At 43.5% G+C, this 19,597-nt stretch overlaps 1 protein-coding gene across 3 annotated transcripts in view; it reads left to right on the top strand.

Annotated features, from left to right (window-relative positions):
* The first annotated feature begins 18,956 nt into the window (after positions 1–18,956).
* The window catches only part of IFT27 (intraflagellar transport 27), a 94,699-nt gene continuing 94,058 nt past the window's right edge, over positions 18,957–19,597 (top strand). For 2 of the 3 annotated variants that reach the window (XM_073644369.1, XM_073644368.1), the window contains exon 1: positions 18,957–19,176. In XM_073644369.1, the coding sequence (XP_073500470.1) occupies positions 19,143–19,176 (34 nt within the window). In that variant the 5' untranslated portion in view covers positions 18,957–19,142. The remainder of the gene's footprint in view (positions 19,177–19,597) is intronic. The other variant, XM_073644367.1, reaches the window with a different exon arrangement.

Below are 19,597 nucleotides of genomic sequence, written 5' to 3'. Positions count from 1 at the left end.
TAGAATATTACAAAACAAAATGACCATCAAAACATCAGTGTTTAAAAAAACAGCTATATACAATTAATTTGCAACAGGAGCACAGAGATCAATCTACGAGATCCCAAACTTGAATTAGTATCAGGAAATGCATATGGCAAAATCACAAATGGATAGGGAGAGTAGGTCAGGGTATCATTGTACTGTACATATTGTAATGTCAGAATAGCATTGTACATAATGTGATTCCTGAAAAGAGAGGGAATACAAGAAACTGTTTCATCACAGATGTGCTTTACCAAAAAGCTCTATCTTTGTCTCATCGGTCCACAAGATACTTTCCCAGAAGGACTTTGGCTAACTTATATACATTTTGGCAAAGTGCAGTCTAGATTTTTTATATCTCTGTGTCCGTAGTAGGGTTCTCCTGGGTCTCCTGCCATAGCGTTTCATTTCATTCAATTGTTGACCGATAGTTTGACCTAACCCTACTGCACCCTAAACCTGCTAGACAGCTTGAATTTTTTTGGAACTTGACTGGGGCTACCTATCCACCATCCAAATGATCCTGCGTTGCTAGCTTTTTTCAATTTTTCTCTGTCATCCACGTCCAGGGAGATTAGCTGTAGTGCCTTAATTACGTTGTGCACCGTGGACAAAGGAACATCAAGATCTTTGGAGATGGATTTGTAACATTGAGATTGTTGATATTTTTCAACAATTTTGGATCTCAAGTCTTCAGACAGTTCTCTTCTCTTTCTGTTCTTCATGCTTAGTGTGGCACATGCAGACACACAATGCAAAGATTAAGTCATCTTCTCCCCCTTTTATCTGGTTTCATGTGTGATTTTCATATTGCCCACACCAGTTACTTGCCACAGGTGAGTTTGAATGAACATCACATGCTTGAAACAAAGTTGTATACCCATATTTTTGGAAAGGTATCAACAATTTTGTTCTGCCCATTTTTGGGGTTTTGTGTGAAATGATGTCCAATGTAACTTTTTTCAGTTTTTTTTGTGTTGTTCCAACACACACAAAGGAAATAAACGTGTTTGTAACAAAACATGATTAATTACAATAATTTTCTGGCGGAAATACTTAATTTTCTGGAACAATTTCCAGGGTGCCAACACTTTTGGCCATGACTATATGTGTAGTAGCAGTATTTTTACTAATAAGTGCTGTGAAGTCAATTTTAACTCTTGGTAGACATGTAAAGGGTTGTTTCAATAGGGATTGTCACTCTCTTCCTGCAAATATATTCTTGAACTGTGTATATGCAGTGAACTAACTAGTGGCATTTGCCATGTGATGTCATGTTGCATTGTGGTTTGCTATACATGTGCACAAATAACTGTATTTATCTGTTTACTACAAAATTATGTACTGGCCTTTTAAGAAATCTTAGGTCACATGTGCAGATGCTAAGCTGCACTGCACAGGTGGGACTAGAAATTTTAGCGCACTTTGTGGTCACACCATGAGATGACTAGACAGCGATACAGTGGCTAGTGAATGTACATAGTGGACAGTCACACACAGCAAACGTGCATCTATTCTGAGTTGAAGTGGATCAATATTTCAAGTTGGCCCTTTTAAGAAAGGTAGAAACCCCCAAGATCTGAAAGGGTAGTTACGAATTAGCACCTCATTAGACCTGCTCTGAACTGCTGTTATATTTGAGCCTACTCAGTGCTCAGTGGGTAGATGTGGCCCCAGATGTTGCATGTGGTTACTTGTGTGTATAACAAACTCAGGTATCCTGTGCATTACAATGTGAATGGTGCAACAAGATGGTTCCTGTTGTTCAAATGTATCCACAAACCTCTGTACCTCACCATTGATGTGGAACTGCCAACCACTGTGCCTCAACTTTGATGTGTAACTGCAAAGCTCTGTGACTCAACTTTGATGTAAAACTGGCAAGCTCCATGCCTCAACTTTGATGTGTAACTGCCAATCTATGGCCTCAATGTTGATGTATAACTGCCAAGCTCTGGCCTCAGTGTTGATGTATAACTGCCAAGCTCTGTGCCTCAACCTTGATGTATAACTGTAAAGTTCTGTGCCTCAACTTTGATGTGTAACTGCCAAGCTGTGTCTCAATGTTGATGTGTAAATACCAATCTCTGTGCCTCAACGTTGATGTGTAAATACCAATCTCTGTGCCTCAACGTTGATGTGTAACTGCCAAGCTCTATGCTTCAATGTTGATGTCTAGCTGCCAACCTCTGTGCCTCAATGTTGATGTGTAACTGCAAAGCTCTGTGCCTCAACGTTGATGTGTAACTGCCAATCTCTATGCTTCGACGTTGATGTCTAGCTGCCAACCTCTGTGCCTAAATATAGAGTTTAATCATCAGGGTTGTACTCATTTTGAAGTACTATTGGATCCTAAAATTATTTATTGAGTAAACGCTTGTTCAAGTTAATACCTGATGTGTCTCTGACTTACTGTGCCATACTTTAATGGAATACCGAGTAAAGGGTCCTGGCCACACACACTGACTTCATCCTCTTATAAGCATATGTAGAGTGCTTTTCAGGGGTCTAGGTTTTTTCCTTCAGGTTTATATACAGAGTGTTTACATTTCTATGACTTTATCTCCCATTTTGCTGCTAGTTTACTTCACTCAAATTCAATTTTTTTCTTCTTCCAAGAGTTAGTTTTTTTCAGATACAAAATAAGTGGTTCAGTCTGATCATTTGTGTTTTAAGCGGTAAAAGAATCTTGATTTTTTTTCAAGGATTCACTAGTTTATTTCCCTGCAGTTACTACCTACATTCAAGGACCTAGAAGGCATCAATACTTCCGTCCCACTTCTTTATTGTGCAGCTTTCACATTTCTATAGCCATCCTTACATCTGGAGATGAAGTGCCGGCCTGTAATGCATTCACTGACTGCTGGATCCTTTGTTGTTTAAACGCTATATACTTCTTTGTTTTCCCCAACAATGCAATGGTTGTCACTCTTTCTGGTTGTCACAACCTTTGCTTTTTTTCAAATTATATGAAACCCAATCTTTTCATTGTGTTCTATACCTTTCCTTTCTGTGTTGTTAAAGGAGTTTAGAAAGGACCTGTCAGCTCTCCAGAGATGTCTATTTTAGTGAATACTTCTTTTCTCTATGACAAATCTAGAGTATTATTTCTCTGTTATTCCTCCTAGAAATGTATAATAAATAAATTGACAACTGGGTGTTACCAGCTGGTGGTGTGTCCCTTCACAGTATGACACTGTCCAATCAGTGGTATGGTTTTTGTTCTAAAGAAGAAGTAGGTTACTTCGAAACGCGTCGACAATAAAAAAAAAATGCATATCCTTCTTGCGTGTATTTGGAATTGTCCTTCCATCCACCAGCAGCTCGGAATATCCACATTTTTTCCTTCTTCACTGTCCAATCAGGACTGACCCTGTTAGACTCAGGACGCAAAATGGTAACAGACATTTATTAATTTCCAGGAGGAATAATGGAGAAACAGGATAGTGCACAGTTGTAAGAATAGATGTTTCAGAGTTGTCATTTCATGGGGAACATGTCGCAAATTTGCCGCACTCTGCTGGGACCTGTAGTGTGTCTGGGATTTGAAGATCTCAGCGATTAGCTGAGCACAGGTCCTCTTTGAAATCTACATGGCCATTCATGAGTTAAACAGGTTTATGGTTTCTTGTGGCATGGCAGGGGTTGAGAGTTCCATGTTGTAACTCTGCTGAGTTTTTCTATTGGCTCTTGTGTCAGCTGCTAATTGGTAGAACTATGCCTCTTTCGTTATTTAAACCTGCTCCTGGCTTTCTCCAATGGCCAGCTATAGTATCACTATCCTGTGCCTGATTACTCCGGAGAAGGTGTTCTTGGAGAAACTGTTGTGCTTCTTTGAAGCTTGTGGATTTCCATTTGTTCGTGTGCTTTCCCGTCTGTCTCATTCCCTGTGTTGTCTGTACTGTAGTAGTAAGACTAGTGTCTTGCTGTCCTGCACATTAGCGAGGGCAAGGTGCAGGGTCAGTCAGGGCTTAGGTACGTGACGGTGCACTGGAGGAAGGACCCGTCTAGGGCGAAAGGGAGCACAGGAGTCAGCATAAGGTCAGTGTTGAGGGCACCATCTTTCCCCTCTCCCTATCATCAGGGCTTTTCCTTTACCAGCTCCCTCACCCTCTCCCTTTGCATCGCACACCGGGCATCTCCCACACCAGTATTTACTAAAACAGATATGTCTTGAGTGGTAGAAGGTCCACTTTAAGATGGTTTATAAAGGTCTCCAACTGTTTTTTTCTAGGTGTTACCATGGACAGACATATAAACGTGGCTTTCAAGTGGCTGGATTTTAGGATAGGCAAAATTAGCAATTGTCTAGCAACAACTTCGGTGCCCACGTTTCAGGAATTTCTAGCAGGAAGAAATTTAATAGGTATCACTGGAGTACATTGTGGAGTACATTGCGACAGTCCTAACAGATTGTTGTCAGATCCTGCTGATTTCAGCACCATAATAAGTTTCCATCTATTATGTGACATGGATAATATGAAGGGCACCACTTATTAATTTGTCCAGGGGCACACACTAACCTTAATCCAGCCCTTGGTATGAATAAAGTGCTTCTAAAAACTGTTTAAAGGGAACTTGTCTTCAGATCCATGCTGCCTTCACTACAGGCAGCTTGAATCAGAAAATTTCAGACCAAACATAATTAAAACCAAGCAATGTGAACTGAGGTCTAAGATGGTAGACATGCAAGAAATAGGAGCATGTTCACACTAGCAAAAAGAAGTAAAACCTACAAAAGACAAAAATATATCTCATACCCTACCATCATTATATATAAATGTAAAGCAAAGTTGCATAATAAATATAGGGTACTTAGTGAACTATTTTTGATCAAAAAAAGTATACAAGCCGTCCCACCAGCGGCAAGGTGACCCTAAATTGGGACGGTACCTATACTGCCTATATTAAAAACCTTACAGTATATCAAAGTTGAAGTAATGCATATAAAAGGGTAGACAAATAGGACCGGGTCCCAACTCCAGACCACCCAGGCCCGTGGTAAGCTACATATATACTAATCAGCTCAACAAAGGGGATGCCACACCCTTAAATTGCACAGAATGCAAACAAGACAAAAAACCAAGCAATGTGAACTGAGGTCTAAGATGGTAGACATGCAAGAAATAGGCGCATGTTCACACTAGCAAAAAGAAGTAAAACCTACAAAAGACAAAAATATATCTCATACCCTACCATCATTATATATAAATGTAAAGCAAAGTTGCATAATAAATATAGGGTACTTAGTGAACTATTTTTGATCAAAAAAAGTATACAAGCCGTCCCACCAGCGGCAAGGTGACCCTAAACTGGGACGGTACCTATACTGCCTATATTAAAAACCTTACAAAACATAATTAAAAGCAGCTTATTGCTGGAAGATGCCAGATATACTCTTGTGCTCCTCTGGTTTAGTCCTGTCTATTTAGCTCCTTGTTGTTATTATTATTATTCTTTGTTTTGATCTCAGCTTGTGTTTCTGACTATTCTTACATATTCTGATTTTGTACTTTTCCTTCCCTCTTGGCTCTGACCTGACTACTTGACCACTCCTGCCAGCCTGCACCACCGAACAGCAGCTTATTCCGTGGTCCCGGCCCAGGGGCCCCTTTTTAGGTCCAGAATGATCCCTGTACAGAGGTTAAACGGGGAAAGCCAGGGCAACACCTTGGATCTGGTAAGCAGAGGCGCCAAGTATGTCCATGGTAGCCAATTTTAGAGCTGCCAGACAGCCACTGACAGTGTTCCTACACCCTTATTATAAGACCCATGGGCAATTTGAAATCACTTTAGCAGAAGACTCAGGCAATGAAAACACCTCTTTATCAAGACTTTGACCAGTCATGGTTTCTCAAAGGGGACCCATCACTATAAATATGCTTTTTTTTACCTGGTATAAATGCTGCTGTTCTCCTGAATTCTTTTGTCCCTGCTCCTCTCCATTCCTGAGATATAACCTCCTCTTCCTTGTATATAAATCATGTCTTTTTATCAAAGTGGGCGTGGTCCCTAACAACTCCTTGAGGAAATCTTCTTGAGGACCACGCCAAAAAGACATTTATATACAAAGAAGAGGAGGCCGTATCTCGGGAACTAAATGGCGCAGGAACAAATGAAAAACAGCACCAAATTCAGGAGAACAGCGGCATTTACACCAAGTTAAAAAATAAGAAAATGACATATTTAGTGACAGATCCTTTTAGAGCATTGCTAGCATGTATATTTCTAAATCAATTCTCCGGAGCAGTTTATTACCCTATTTTATTTATTTTCTATTGTGTCACGCACATTTCTCCCTGCCACTATCTAATTTCCCTGTACCTGACAATTTCACAGGGAGCCAATTAACCTATTGATATGTTCCCGGTGTGTGGGAGGAATCGTAGAACCCAGGGGAACAAATACCTACAACGGGAAGAACATACAATTTCAATCCAGGACACTCTTGCCCTTCTGTATCTATCTGGGAATATTATATATTTATTTAAAATCTGATGTACGTTTTAATTGCCATCTTTAATCTTTTCACCCGCTTGACGGATCATACGAAAGAGAGTCGGGGCTCGCAGATTTGACGTCTGTTATAAAGCATGAGTCGATCCTGGAAGCTCTTCTATTCCTTCTTTCAATTTATTTCCTCCACACTGCGGGGTTGAAGCACTGGGATTTAACGCGGGTTCACTGATTACTAATAGGTCAGGTTGTCATTCTCACAGTATTTTACCGGGTGACATTCCTGCTGACATAATAAGAATCTATATGAGGCAGCTTGTACGACTCAACCCTACCTCTCCGAGTGCTCGTCTCTTCTCATTAGGCTTAACACCAGCACAACCATTGATTATGTGGATCTAAAGCCTATTTCTGGCCTTCTGGTTGCCCGACATGGGCACCTTGGTCAGCGACACCAATACCATGGCAATTTTATTTATTTTTTGCTTATCTAATTGCTTGCCTATCTGCATAGCAGAACTACAATCAGTGAGGCCACATAGACGTCAATTCTCCATTTATAGAGCCATGTAATCCATGTACCCAATTCAGTAAACCTTGGGCAATTTTTATTGACTGTGGAAGCTGGCAGTAATCCCACTTACAAAAAAAAAAGAAATGTGCCATTCACAAGCTCATTTTCTCCAGATCTATCCATTTCACGGACTTAACTCTTACATGGGCTCTATTTTCAGCATGGGGGTCAAAGAATAAATTCAGAAAGCATTTTTGTAAAAAAAAATAATAGAAGCGTGCAACAAGAGAATAAATCTGCACCGCATGAGAGAGATTTCTTGAGCGTTTTTTTTTTCTTTACAATGACACCTTGAAATCTGAGATAATAATGAGGCACGCAGAGATGGGATATTTAATAAAATGCTGCCCCCTAGTGAGGAAATTGAAAAATAACACTCAATTTAGGCTCCGCTCCAAAACATAAGATTTCTCCGCATGCTTCATTTTTCTCTTCCCTTTCGAGTGCAAGAAAATCAATACTACTATGCTTACAACAACTTGAATGTACGTAGGAAAGATTTATTTCAGATTAGGACTAAAGTTATAAATGATGCTTTGTTTTCTACATTTCATGGAGTCTAGAGACTAAGCAAATAAAAAATCCCTTCGGAAATAGCAAATCCACCACCAGTACACATTGCTCTTCTAGCTTGGAGGAAACATTTGACCATATTAGAAGGAGGCTAAATTCCGGGCTCCTTGCACTGACCTTACAACAATTTTTTTACCGCAAAATTGCCCATTCGGGGTATATGCCCACGTATGGGAAATATTATGGATGTTTCTTATGGATTTGTGCATTGAAAATTTGCAGCAGATAACAGTACGAGCCGTGCAGGTGAGAATTGTACAAATCTCATCCACATGTTGTGGGGATTTGTCCGCACAGATTTCTGCTGTGCAGAATATGAAACATGTCAATTTCAGAGTTTTAGAGCAAATTATACAAAGAGAAGTTATCAAGGTTCTAGAAGTCACCGGCCGGGAGACAGTAATACCCAAACACAGAGCGATATATAACCCCCATCCTCCACCCACTGTTTCATTTAGTCTAGGGATACATAGAGACTTTGGTCGCGACACTTGTTGCGCGGTCAAAGTTCGCTAGGTATTGCTGACATATCGCAACGCAATACAATGCATTGGTCCCATTTCAATCTTTAGGGTACTGTGACTGTGAAATGCAAGTGAATGGGGTTGCTGAGGGTACTGTGACTTGCTTGTTGCAGTGCCCTCTGGGTTGCAACGCAACCCCATTCCCTTGTATTGCGCTGCGATGTAGAAGTGACACCAAGCGAACTTTGGCCACTTGACAGGTGTTGTGGCCAAAGTCGCTGCGTAGTCCCAGCTTTGTTTGTGCCAAATAGTGGTTGGCTTGTAACAATACAATGTAATATGATGTTATACCAATTACATTAGTAATAACATTAGAAAATGAACAAATTAATTAATTAATTAATTAATACATTATAGATAAATATTACTGGATGTAACGCACTTAGATTTTGGAAGTTTATACATGTGTGATTTAGCTAAAACCAGTTTGCCCCTTTACAACCTGAGGCTATGAGCTTTTACACTACAGTAGCCTAGGCATGTGCCTAGAGTGCACGCCTACTACAGATAATAACCCAGGCCTCATTCTAAAATACAGCCAAGGTCATGTTCTCCTCAAATTGAGCACATAGTGATTGGTATTTGTGACGACCCAGTGTTTATTCTTAATTATGCCAGACATATTGTTCAGTAAGTCAAGCGACATGAGCCATTGTTAATATGATCCTGTACATTGACTCATGTTAATATGTGGAATGCCTGTTGATTATATATTGTATCACCCCCTTATTTTTACTAGTCTATAGACTCTGGAGGACAAATATGCAGGTTAATTGAACAATCGATGTTTGTTAATTTGTTGAATGCCTGCTGATTACATTTTGTATCAGCCCTTGCAGTTTACAAGAGCAGTGTTCCCCAACTCCAGTCCTCAAGGCCCACCAACAGATCATGTTTTCAGGATTTCCTTAGTATTGCACAGGTTTTGGAATTATTGCCTGTGCAGATGATGTAATTGTCACCTGTGCAAAACTAAGGAAATCCTGAAAACATGACCCGTTTGTTGGCCTTGAGGACTGGAGTTGGGGAACCATGTACTAGAAGGCAAATATGTAGGTTAATTGAATAATAGAACAATGAGGTATTACCTCCCCCCACCTTTCCCCAAACCTGTGGGATAATGCCCAGAATGACAACTGTAGGTATAAAAGGGACCTTTATCCCTTTCCAGTAAAACTCTACAGGATATCAGCTTAAAGGACCACGGCTCCAGCTGGTGGAATACAGAACTGCTCCACTGCCCATCACTGAAACCACAAAGACGATTGGAGAACCCAGGTTGGGGAAATCAGGTCACCTGGCCACACACCTCACTGTACTCGGCTTCCTAAGCCTACCACTACCTCCTCTCTGTGGCTGTCAGCCAAAAGCGGGGTGCTGCTGGTTGGGGTAGTTGTCCCTGGATTCCCAGAAGTAACAGAGGTTCTAATCCCCAGTGAGCCAGCAGAAGACTCTGAGACTCTGTCGTTTGCACCATTTTGGGTTTTTGCTGAGACTGTACTATATGTTGTTGACTGTTGGTGATCCAATTAAGTATCACCGCAGTGTGTTACCCTCACCCTGTGTTGTCTGAGTAGTATTCTGCCCACAGAGAAGGATTACGGGCGTTCAGTCGGATGAGCCATGGCCCGTGCAATCTTCCTAAAGACAGCCAGGCCAGAGGATGAGAACACCTACTGAGCCTCGTGTCTCCACAGTATGCAATTAAAGCGAAGCTATCATGAGGATTTTATACCTCAAGCTAATGGCATGTATATACAGGCGCTTCCATGCTGAATAAATCGATACCTTGATTGTAGAAATCTGTTTTGGGGTTTCTGAGAAATCCATCTTTGAAATCATACGGAGGAGGTGGCCCTGGGCGGGGAATAGAGCTGGAGTGACAGAGGCTTCAGATCTATGATAGTCCTTTAGACTCATTTGAGTATCAGTTCAAACACGGATTTCACAGTAATGGAGGAACGGACCGGCCATGTAAAAGTATTACTGGGCTTGTCTTTGAAAGAGCCACATGAGCATATAAATTTGTTTAGGGGGGGGTGTTAAATTCTGATGACAGATTAGCTATAAAGTAAGGGGTGAAATTTTCACCAAAATACGTAACAAAAATCCATGTTATTCTGCAGATTAAATCTACATGTAAATTTGCAGTGAAAAAAAATTCCCTTATAGTGCAGTGTATTTGAACATCACTAAGAGATGTGAAAGTGTTTGACACAGACAGACGCCTAGATATTGCAGTTTTTGTAGGGAGCAACTTACATAACAAATCTCTGCACAGATAATAATGGCTGCTCTATGATCTATTCTAAGAGTGGACCCATGTACAGTACAGAACAGCAACTATACAAATGGTTACACCAACAGATCAAAGTGTTTATTTGGGGTGTTGAGCAGAGTCTTGGGTGGTTTGTACAAAATAAAGGCTCAGTCACACGTCCGATTTTTCAATGATCAGAGTGTGGTCTGAATATCATCTTTTCCATTCTGACAGTCCATGAAAATCGGACTGTACTTGGATGTCATCAGAGTGCGGTCCAATTTTTTCATGGACCCATAGACTTGCATTGCCAATTTTGATCAGAATCCTGGATCAAAATTGGACACGTCTCCGATATTTTCCGCAAACCACTTGGTCTGAGAAAAATATTGGACATGTGCACAGCCCCATAGAATAACACTGGTCTGAGTGCAGACGATGTTTTCTCGGATCGCACTAGGACCGAAAATACGCTCGTCTGCACGAGCACTAAGGCATACTTACCAACTTTATATGAATGGCAACTGGGAGATGCAGCGCCGAGTGGTAAGAACATTGTAACACTGAAAATTTTTGGATGTCGTCATGCCAGTTTTCAAGATTAAGCCCCTGCATGCCCACTACCATCTTCCTTTTTGCCCCTTCCTGACCCTGTTTCTCGGCTTCCTCAGATGGCAGGACACAAAAAGACTTATGGAATTGCTGGATTCTAGGGGATTAGGGCAGGGCCTGAAAGATTTACCAATTTGACACATGATCGCGGGGTGTCGGTGGGTTGGCATGACAACCGGGGGTCTGCAGAAGAACCCCGTGCTTGTTATTGCTGATCTGCTATGAACATTGGCCCATGGCTGGCGTTCATAGAAGATTATGATTTTTGCTACACATAGTGTACACAGGGCTAGTGTATTCATAAGAGGAGTTCTTCGCCTGCACTCACACTACAAGGTGATGACTGACAGCTGCACTCCCCATATAAATACATTGATCTCTTAAAGGAATATTCCCATCTCAGCCATTCATGGATGAAATTAAAATATCTACCTTTGTGCAGCGGTCACAGTTAGGACTGCAGAACAGCTGAGCAGGCTGCTCTATGCTGTTTATTCAACTCCTATGGAAACGACAGACACAATTAAAGAGGTTGTTACCTTTCAGTGGTGTACCACCAATGGCGGCAGGCCACGCGGCTGCTATGGGGCCCATCAGCCAAGGGGACCCGGTGCCAGCAACGGCATCAGGCCCCTCCTCCGCCCGTCATTGCAAGTTCAACTGTATTGGCATCTTGGATGCTGTTACAGTTGAAAGAAATTATGAAAGAGGGAGCATCAGCAGACGCTTCCTCCTAGATCATTCTTCCTCAGCGATGACATCACTACATGGCGCCCGCTGTGCTGAGATGTGCAGGAGCTTCAGAATGCTCGCTGCAGAGACCGGATCAGCAGGGGAATGAGGAGGAGAGGTGAGTATTGTTTGTTTTTCTGTTATTTTTAATCAGCGAGTACATTATGGTGGTCATAATACTGTATGGAGAACTATGGGGAGTGCATTATACTATATAAAGGACTATGGGGAGTGTATTATATTGTATGAAGGACAATTGTCAATTGAAAAAAGCCTTGGACAGGCTGAAATGTTTTTTTTGAGCTGTGGAATAAACGAATTGACCACTAACACGTGAGTGCCATTATACTATGGGGAGTGCATTATACTGTATTGAGGACTATGGGGGAGTGCATTATGCTGTATGGACTATGGAGAACTAAGGGGAGTGCATCATACTGTATGGAGGACTATGGGGGAGTGCATTATGCTGTATGGACTATGGAGAACTAAGGGGAGTGCATCATACTGTATGGAGGACTATGGGGGAGTGCATTATCCTGTATGGACTATGGAGAACTAAGGGAAGTGCATTATACTGTATGGAGGACTATGGGGGAGTGCATTATCCTGTATGGACTATGGAGGACTAAGGGGCGTGCATTATACTGTATAGAGGACTAGGGAGTGCATTATACTATATAGAATATGGAGGACTAAGGGGAGTGTATTATACTGTATGGAGGACTATGGGGAGTGCATTATACTATGAGGAGTGCATTATACTGTATGGAGGACTATTGGGTGTGCATTATACTGTATGGAGGACTATGGGGGGTGCATTATACTGTATGGAGTACTATTGGGAGTGCATTATACTAAAGAGAGGACTATGTGGAGTGCATTATACTATATGGAGGTTTATGGGGAGTGCATTATACTGTATGGATGACTATGGGGAGTGCAATATACGGTATGGATAACTATGAGGAGTGTATTATACTATATGAAGGACTATGGGGAGTGCATTATTCTATATGGAGGACTATGGGGAGTGCATTATTCTATATGGAGGACTATGGGGAGTGCATTATTCTATATGGAGGACTATGGGGAGTGCATTATACTATATGGAGACATTATAGAGTGTGGAGAGGTGTGGGGCCATTATACTGTATGTAGGCCCATTATACTGCATGGAGAGCTGTGTGGGTGTCACAGTTGGGGAATTATACTGTATTGGTGTCATCATAATTTGCAGGGGGAGTTGAGGTGGGGTACAGTAGGGTCATCATACTGTGCATGTGGAGGTTACTGTGGAGGAATGCACTGTGGGAGTATCATATAGTGTTTGGGGGGCACTTTTGTTGGCATCATACTTTATGGGGACAATGAAAGAGGAATCTAGTCCTCCTTCAGCAGGAGGAAAATTACTTTGTAAAGGCTGCATTTGTGAGATCTGCTCTTCTGTGACCCTGCTAAATATTCATAATTTTTGGTTTTGTTGGGGGAAGGCAATTAGAACTTCTGCTATGGGGCCCCATGATTTCTATGTACACCCATGTTCCCTTTCAAAGATTATTGCTCCAGAGGCTCAATAAAAGCCACAATAAAAACTTGTTTTTACTAGCCCCACCCACCCAGGGTTCCAGCTCTGCCTCTTCAGTCTTTGTTGATCGGCTGCAGCGGTCACATTGTCAGCGATGCAGCCATTCACAGGGACCATTGGTATGTCGGCATGGCTGCTGCGTTAGGTGGTTGGCTGCAGTACTTGTTTTTGACGTTCTGCTGCAGACAATCAAGAAAAAATTACTCAAGCAGCTGCGAGAGGTAGGGCTGGACCCCGGGAGTGTGAGTAAAAGCTCAGTTTGTTTGTTTTTTTAATTTTGCTTCTGGAAGTTAAGGAAAAGGAAGGCACTATACATGGCACACACACCCTGTGTCACGGGTGTGGCAGATGTGACAGGCAGTCGCCCTGCAGTTGGTTGCACAAGATCTCTTCGTTTGGCATTACAGACACCTTCTTGAATCTGTCTCAATCTAGGATCCAGCGGCTACCTCCCTCCTGCTAATTGACACACAGGCTCAGTGTTTAAATACTTTCTCTTTGCAGCAGGGTGGTGCCGGTGATATTCACGTTCCCTTGTGAAGGCTTGGAGCTTCTGCAGTCAGCTTCTTCCTCCCTGGTGCTAGGAGGACGTTTGGTATAATCTCTCTGAAATCGGCTCAAGCTAAGTTACTTTTCCCCGTGTGTGTCTCCCTTGTTGTCTTTAGTTGCTAGTGGGGACTGACTAGTGCTCATCCCCCCTTCCCTATCCAGGGCCTGGCGCTAGGGAGATACAGGGCTTAGGTTCCTGTGCGGCGATTAGTGAGGAACCAATATAGGGATGATAGGGTAGTCAGGGTGATATCAGATCAGCCTAGGAGGTCTCCACTCCCCCTTACCTTAGCGTCTAGGCTCCCTTCCCCTCTTCCCTTCGTGTTGCACGTGGTCTTTCCCACACCTTGCGTGACACCCTGGCTGCATGTCTATGACAGGCACACATACCTGTGCAGCTGTCTATGACAGGCACATGGGCACACACCTCTGCAGCTATCTATGACAGGCACATGGGCACACACCTCTGCAGCTGTCTATGACAGGCACATGGGCACACACCTCTGATGCATGTTGCATACATACATGCATATAATTGCTAATCACACACCTTAGGTACCTGCCCATTACAAACTCATAGGTCAATAGGTCATACACACATATCACACACACAGAAGGATCCCCTGGCAAAGCTTGTGCAAAACACACATTGGAGTGCAGGACAGTGCAGTGCAGGCTAATCTCTGGGTGTGTGGAGGATATGCTTACCTGGATTGTGGGTATTGACATTTATTGCAAATGATAATGATTGGTTAAACTTTTCAACTATCCTATGAGCCTGTCGGACAGGTTAACAAATGTCCCAGGTGCCGCCAAAGCTTCCCTTAACCTTCCGATACACAGCGCTTCCTGAAGGTTTCCTGTGGGTGGTGATGCCAGACTAATCAGACTCACATATAGTAAGTGGGAAATGGGACCTGGGCTGTAAAAAGGGAATGTGGTTATCAAAAAAAACCAGAACACTGTGGGTGGGGGGAAACATTTATCTTTGCATTGGTACAAGTCAAATTTATTAATGTTTTACGCCATTTATCACACCCGTGTTCAGTGCCTACGCCGAAACCTAAACATGACGAGATAAGGGGGCATGATTAAATATTTGGCTTTAAAGAAGTTGTCCACTACTTTTTCAGTGATGACCTAGCCTTAGGAAAGGTCATCAATGTCTGATTGGTTGGGGTCCAACACCCGGCACCACCGCCAATCAGCTGTTATTATTAACAGGAGGTAAAGGAGGAGAGAGGACCCTGCCCACGAGGGCTCACAATCTACAAGGGATGGGTGAGGATACAATAGGTGAGGGTACAGCTAGTCGTGCAGCGGTATGGTGGAGCAAGGATTACTGCAGGTTGTACGCTTGTCGGAAGAGGCAGGTCTTCAGGTTCCTTTTGAAGGTTTCCACAGTAGGCGAGAGTCTGATATGTTGGGGTAGAGCGTTCCAGAGAAGGGGAGATGCACGGGAGAAATCTTATATGCGATTGTGGGAAGAGGAGATAAGAGGGGAGTAGAGGAGATCTTGTGAGGATCGGAGGTTGCGCGCAGGTAAGTACAGGGAGACTAGGTCACAGATGTATGGAGGAAACAGGTTGTGGATGGCTTTGTATGCCAAGGTTAGGGTTTTGAACTGGAGTCTCTGTGTAATGGGGAGCCAGTGAAGGGATTGACAGAGGGAGAGGCCGGGGAATAGCGGGAGACAGATTAATCAGTCAGGCAGCAGAGTTTAAGATAGATTGGAGGGGCGCAAGAGTGTTAGAGGGGAGTTTACAGCAGGAGGTTGCAGTAGTCGAGGTGGGAGATGATGAGGGCATGCACTAGTGTTTTTGCAGATTCTTGGTTGAGGAATGTGCAGATCTGGGAGATATTTTTGAGTTGGAGTCTGCAGAAAGTGGAAAGGGCTTGGATATGTGGTTTGAAGGAGAGATTAGAGTCCAGGGTTACCTCGAGGCAGCAAGCTTGCGGTATCTGGGAGAATGAGCAGTCATTTACTTTAAGTCATAGGTCCGTTGGGGGGTTGAGCGAGATGGGGGAAAGATGATGAATTCTGTTTTGTTCATGTTAAGTTTTAGAAACCTGGCAAAGAAGGATGAGATAGTGGACAGACATTGTGGGATTCTGGTTAGTAGGGAGGTGATATCGGGTCCAGAGAGGTAGATCTGTCTGTCATTAGCATAGATGTGATGCTGAAAGCCGTGAGACTATGAGCTGCACCAGGCTGAAGGTGTAAATGGAGAAGAGCAGGAGCCCTAGAATGGAATCTTGCGGGACACCGACAGATAGGGGGTGAAATGAGGAGGTGGTGTGTGAGTAGGAGACACTGAATGTCCGGTCTGTTAGGTATGAGGAGATCCAAGATAGGGCCAAGTCTGTGATGCCAAGAGATGAGAGAGTTTGTAGTAAGAGGGAATGTTCCACTGTGTCAAAGGCAGATGACAGGTCCAGGAGGAGGAGGACAGAGTAGTGTCGCTCGGATTTGGCGGTTAGTAGGTCGTTGGTGACTTTAGTCAGGGCGGGTTCAGTGGAATGGTGCGGTCGGAAGCCAGATTGTAAGCGGTCAAAGAGGGAGCATGAGGAGAGGTTGGAGGACAGTTCAAGATGGACGTGTTGTTCCAGTAGTTTGGAGGCATAGGGGAGAAGTGATATGAGGCGATAGCTAGACAGGGAGGATGGGTCAAGGGAGGGTTTTTTGAGGATGGGTGTGATCGAGGCATGTTTAAAGCATGAGGGGAAGACACCAGTTGTTAGTGATAGGTTGAAGAGATGGGTTATGGTTGGGGTAAAGACTGTGGTAAGGTTTGGGATGAGGTGGGACAGGATCGGGTCAAGTGCACAGGTGGCGAGATGTGATCTTGAGAGTAGAGCGGAAAGTTGATCTTCCTTGGAGGCGGAGAAGCTGGTTTTGGAGGAGGAGGGCTGAGTAGTTATGGGGAGGGGCTGTGGGGGTTGAAGGCCAAAGCTTACTCTGATGTTACCAATCTTCTGCTTGAAGAATGAGGCAAAGTCTTCAACTGAGATGAGATGAAAGGGAGGAGGCGCTGGGGGACAGAGGAGAGAATTGAAAGTGTTGAATAGCTGTTTAGGGTTGTGAGACAGGGAGGATATAAGAGATGAGAAGTAGGTGTGTTTTTCTGCAGTGAGTGTGGACTTGAAAGTAGTGAGGGACTGTTTAAATGTGATGAAGTGCTGTTTGGAGTGGGATCTTTTCCATCTCCGCTCAGCCACTCTGGAGGCCCGTTGCAGTTCTTTAGTCAGGCTGGTGTGCCAGGGTTGCCTGTTGAGTTTGCGAGCTTTGGTATGTATAAGGGGGCGACCGAATCGAGAGTTGCAGCTATTGTGGTGTTATAAAAAGCAGCAGCAGCATCTACATGGTGTAAGGAACTTATGTCTGTAAGAGGGAAAAGGGATTCAGAGAGTGAGTGTAGGTCAAGGTGTTTGAGTTTTCTGCGAGGGTGTGCAAGTTTGTGGAGTGGGGATTGTGGCCCTGGAGAGGAGAGGGTAGAGAATGTAAGTAGGTTGTGGTCAGAAAGAGGGAGAGGTGAGTTAGAGAAGTTAGATAGGGAACACAGGCGGGTGAAGATGAGGTCCAGTGTGTGGCAAATCTTTGTGAGTGGCGGCGGAAGACCATTGAGCGAGGCCAAAGGAGGAAGTGAGGGATAGAAGCTTAGAGACAGCTGAGGGGCAAGTGTCAATGGAGATGTTGAAGTCGCCCATGATGATAGTGAAGATGTCAGCGGAAAGGAAGTGAAGCAGAAGGTGGTGACTGGCCCTGGGGGGCTGTAAATGACAGCCAGTTGGAGGTTGAGTAGATGCACACACAGCGCACCTCAAAAGAAGGGAGAGTAATGGAGGGCAGCAGTGTAATTGGAGTGAAGGCGCTGTTATCTGACAGGAGAAAACCAACTCCTCCGCCATGCTTGCCAATGGGGCGGGGGGTGTGAGAAAGAAATCAATAGGAGCGGATGTGTAGTACTCTGCGGCAGCCACTATCAGAAGAAAGAGCAGTTCCGCAAGTGAGTACTTCCGGCCAGTGACCGCTGACATCGATGACAGCTGATTGGAGGGGGTGCCGGGTGCCGGACTCTGGCCGATAAGACATTGATGTCCTTTCCTAACCATAGGTCATCAATCAAAAGGCAGTGGACGACCTATTTAAGTACGACATAGTTATGATTGCGTTTCTACGTAAAAGTTGCAAAAAACAAGTCCTATATTCTAGACAGGTCATATCTATCTTAAAACAGGCGAGGGACACACAGTCGTGTTACCTTCAAATTTAACATCAATCAAGTCGCAATTTGCACAAAATTCTTCATTAAACTGCAACATTTCAATAACAGTTAACATGCATACAAAAGAGCAATCTGCAAAAAATAAAAATTTGAAATGCTGTGCTCCATCTGACACATCGCTCTCAGGCTCTTCTCTAACATTGCCAGACTTAGTGCGGTTGGCCCCACCAGCAGACTTTTTTTCTCTTTAAATAAATGCATGTATTTGGGGATAAATTAGGTTTTCGCCAAAAATGTTTGCACCAGTGTACTATTACAGAATCTTTGCTTGTCTGCAGTTTTAACTTCGATGTGGTCTCAGAAAAAGACAGCTAAAAGTGTTATAAAGTCCTCGCCATACCATCATAGAGAGCTCACTGACTGATTCTCAGTTAGCTCATTCTGCAGCCAGCACTAGACAGTGCAACCGAGGCTATAAAAGGCAAACCGTGCAAAATTGTCAATAAGACCAAATTGCAAAAACGATTTTTAGCCCAAAATACATTGGGTTAAAGGGGCAATGCAAGAACACTATGTAACAGACACTGGCTGCTTGGTTTCAGCCATGTCTCACTGTGCTCTTCACTTCCCTCTCTGCTGCACCTTCCACAGCACAGGTCACTGCACACTGGTGACAGGTCACTGCACACTGGTGACAGGTCACCTAATCACTTCTCCTAAAGCTCATGTTGAAAACAGTCCTTGCCACATCTTCAGCACAGCCCCGCCCACTTCAGTCACGATCACATGGTCAATGACGTCATGAAAGGTCCTTTACTCACCATTGAATTGGTGCAAAACGACTGACTTCTCCCCCACACGTGATCTATCACGTGTCATGACGTAAGCAAAGGTCCTTAAACCTTTCTATTTGTTGCTATGGTACCCGGAGCGTCTATAGCAAAGATTAGAGCAGTGGGTGCTGTCGGTAACGCCAGGAAATACCGACCAGAGGGGTGCTCGAGGCGGAAGGATAGCAGGGAGCATGGTGAAGCTGTCAGCCAAGTGCATCGTAGCTGGTGAGTCCTGTCCTGTCCCCCATGCAGACTGATCCTCCTGTGCAGGCGATATTCATATGTCAGCAGTAATGTCCGGCAACAGACATTGCTCGGGGTCATATACTTGTAGAAATCGGATGTAGAGACCATGGGGGAGCCAGCAGATAGTGTCATGCGGTATTACTTCTTACATGCAGCGTTTTTTTGGTGGGGAATGCAATTCTTTAGGCTATGTTCACACATTGCGTTTTTTAATTCAACTTTTCAGCTGCGTTTTACAGTACCAGCAAAGTCTATGAGATTCCAGAAATGTCATGCACACACATTGGTTTTTGTTTGATCAGGATTTTGTGCTTTGCATGTTTTTTTTTGCAGAATAGATCATGTCACTTCTTTCAGCGTTTTTTTCCCACCCATTGGAAGTAATGGGTGATGAAAAAAA

The sequence above is a fragment of the Phyllobates terribilis genome, unplaced genomic scaffold, assembly GCF_046119375.1.
Source record: "Phyllobates terribilis strain yellow unplaced genomic scaffold, ASM4611937v1 Scaffold_8__6_contigs__length_399053987, whole genome shotgun sequence".
In the NCBI taxonomy this organism is placed as follows: Eukaryota; Metazoa; Chordata; class Amphibia; order Anura; family Dendrobatidae; genus Phyllobates; species Phyllobates terribilis.
Note: the sequence above shows the minus strand (reverse complement) of the source record. Positions and strands in the feature narration are given on the sequence as shown.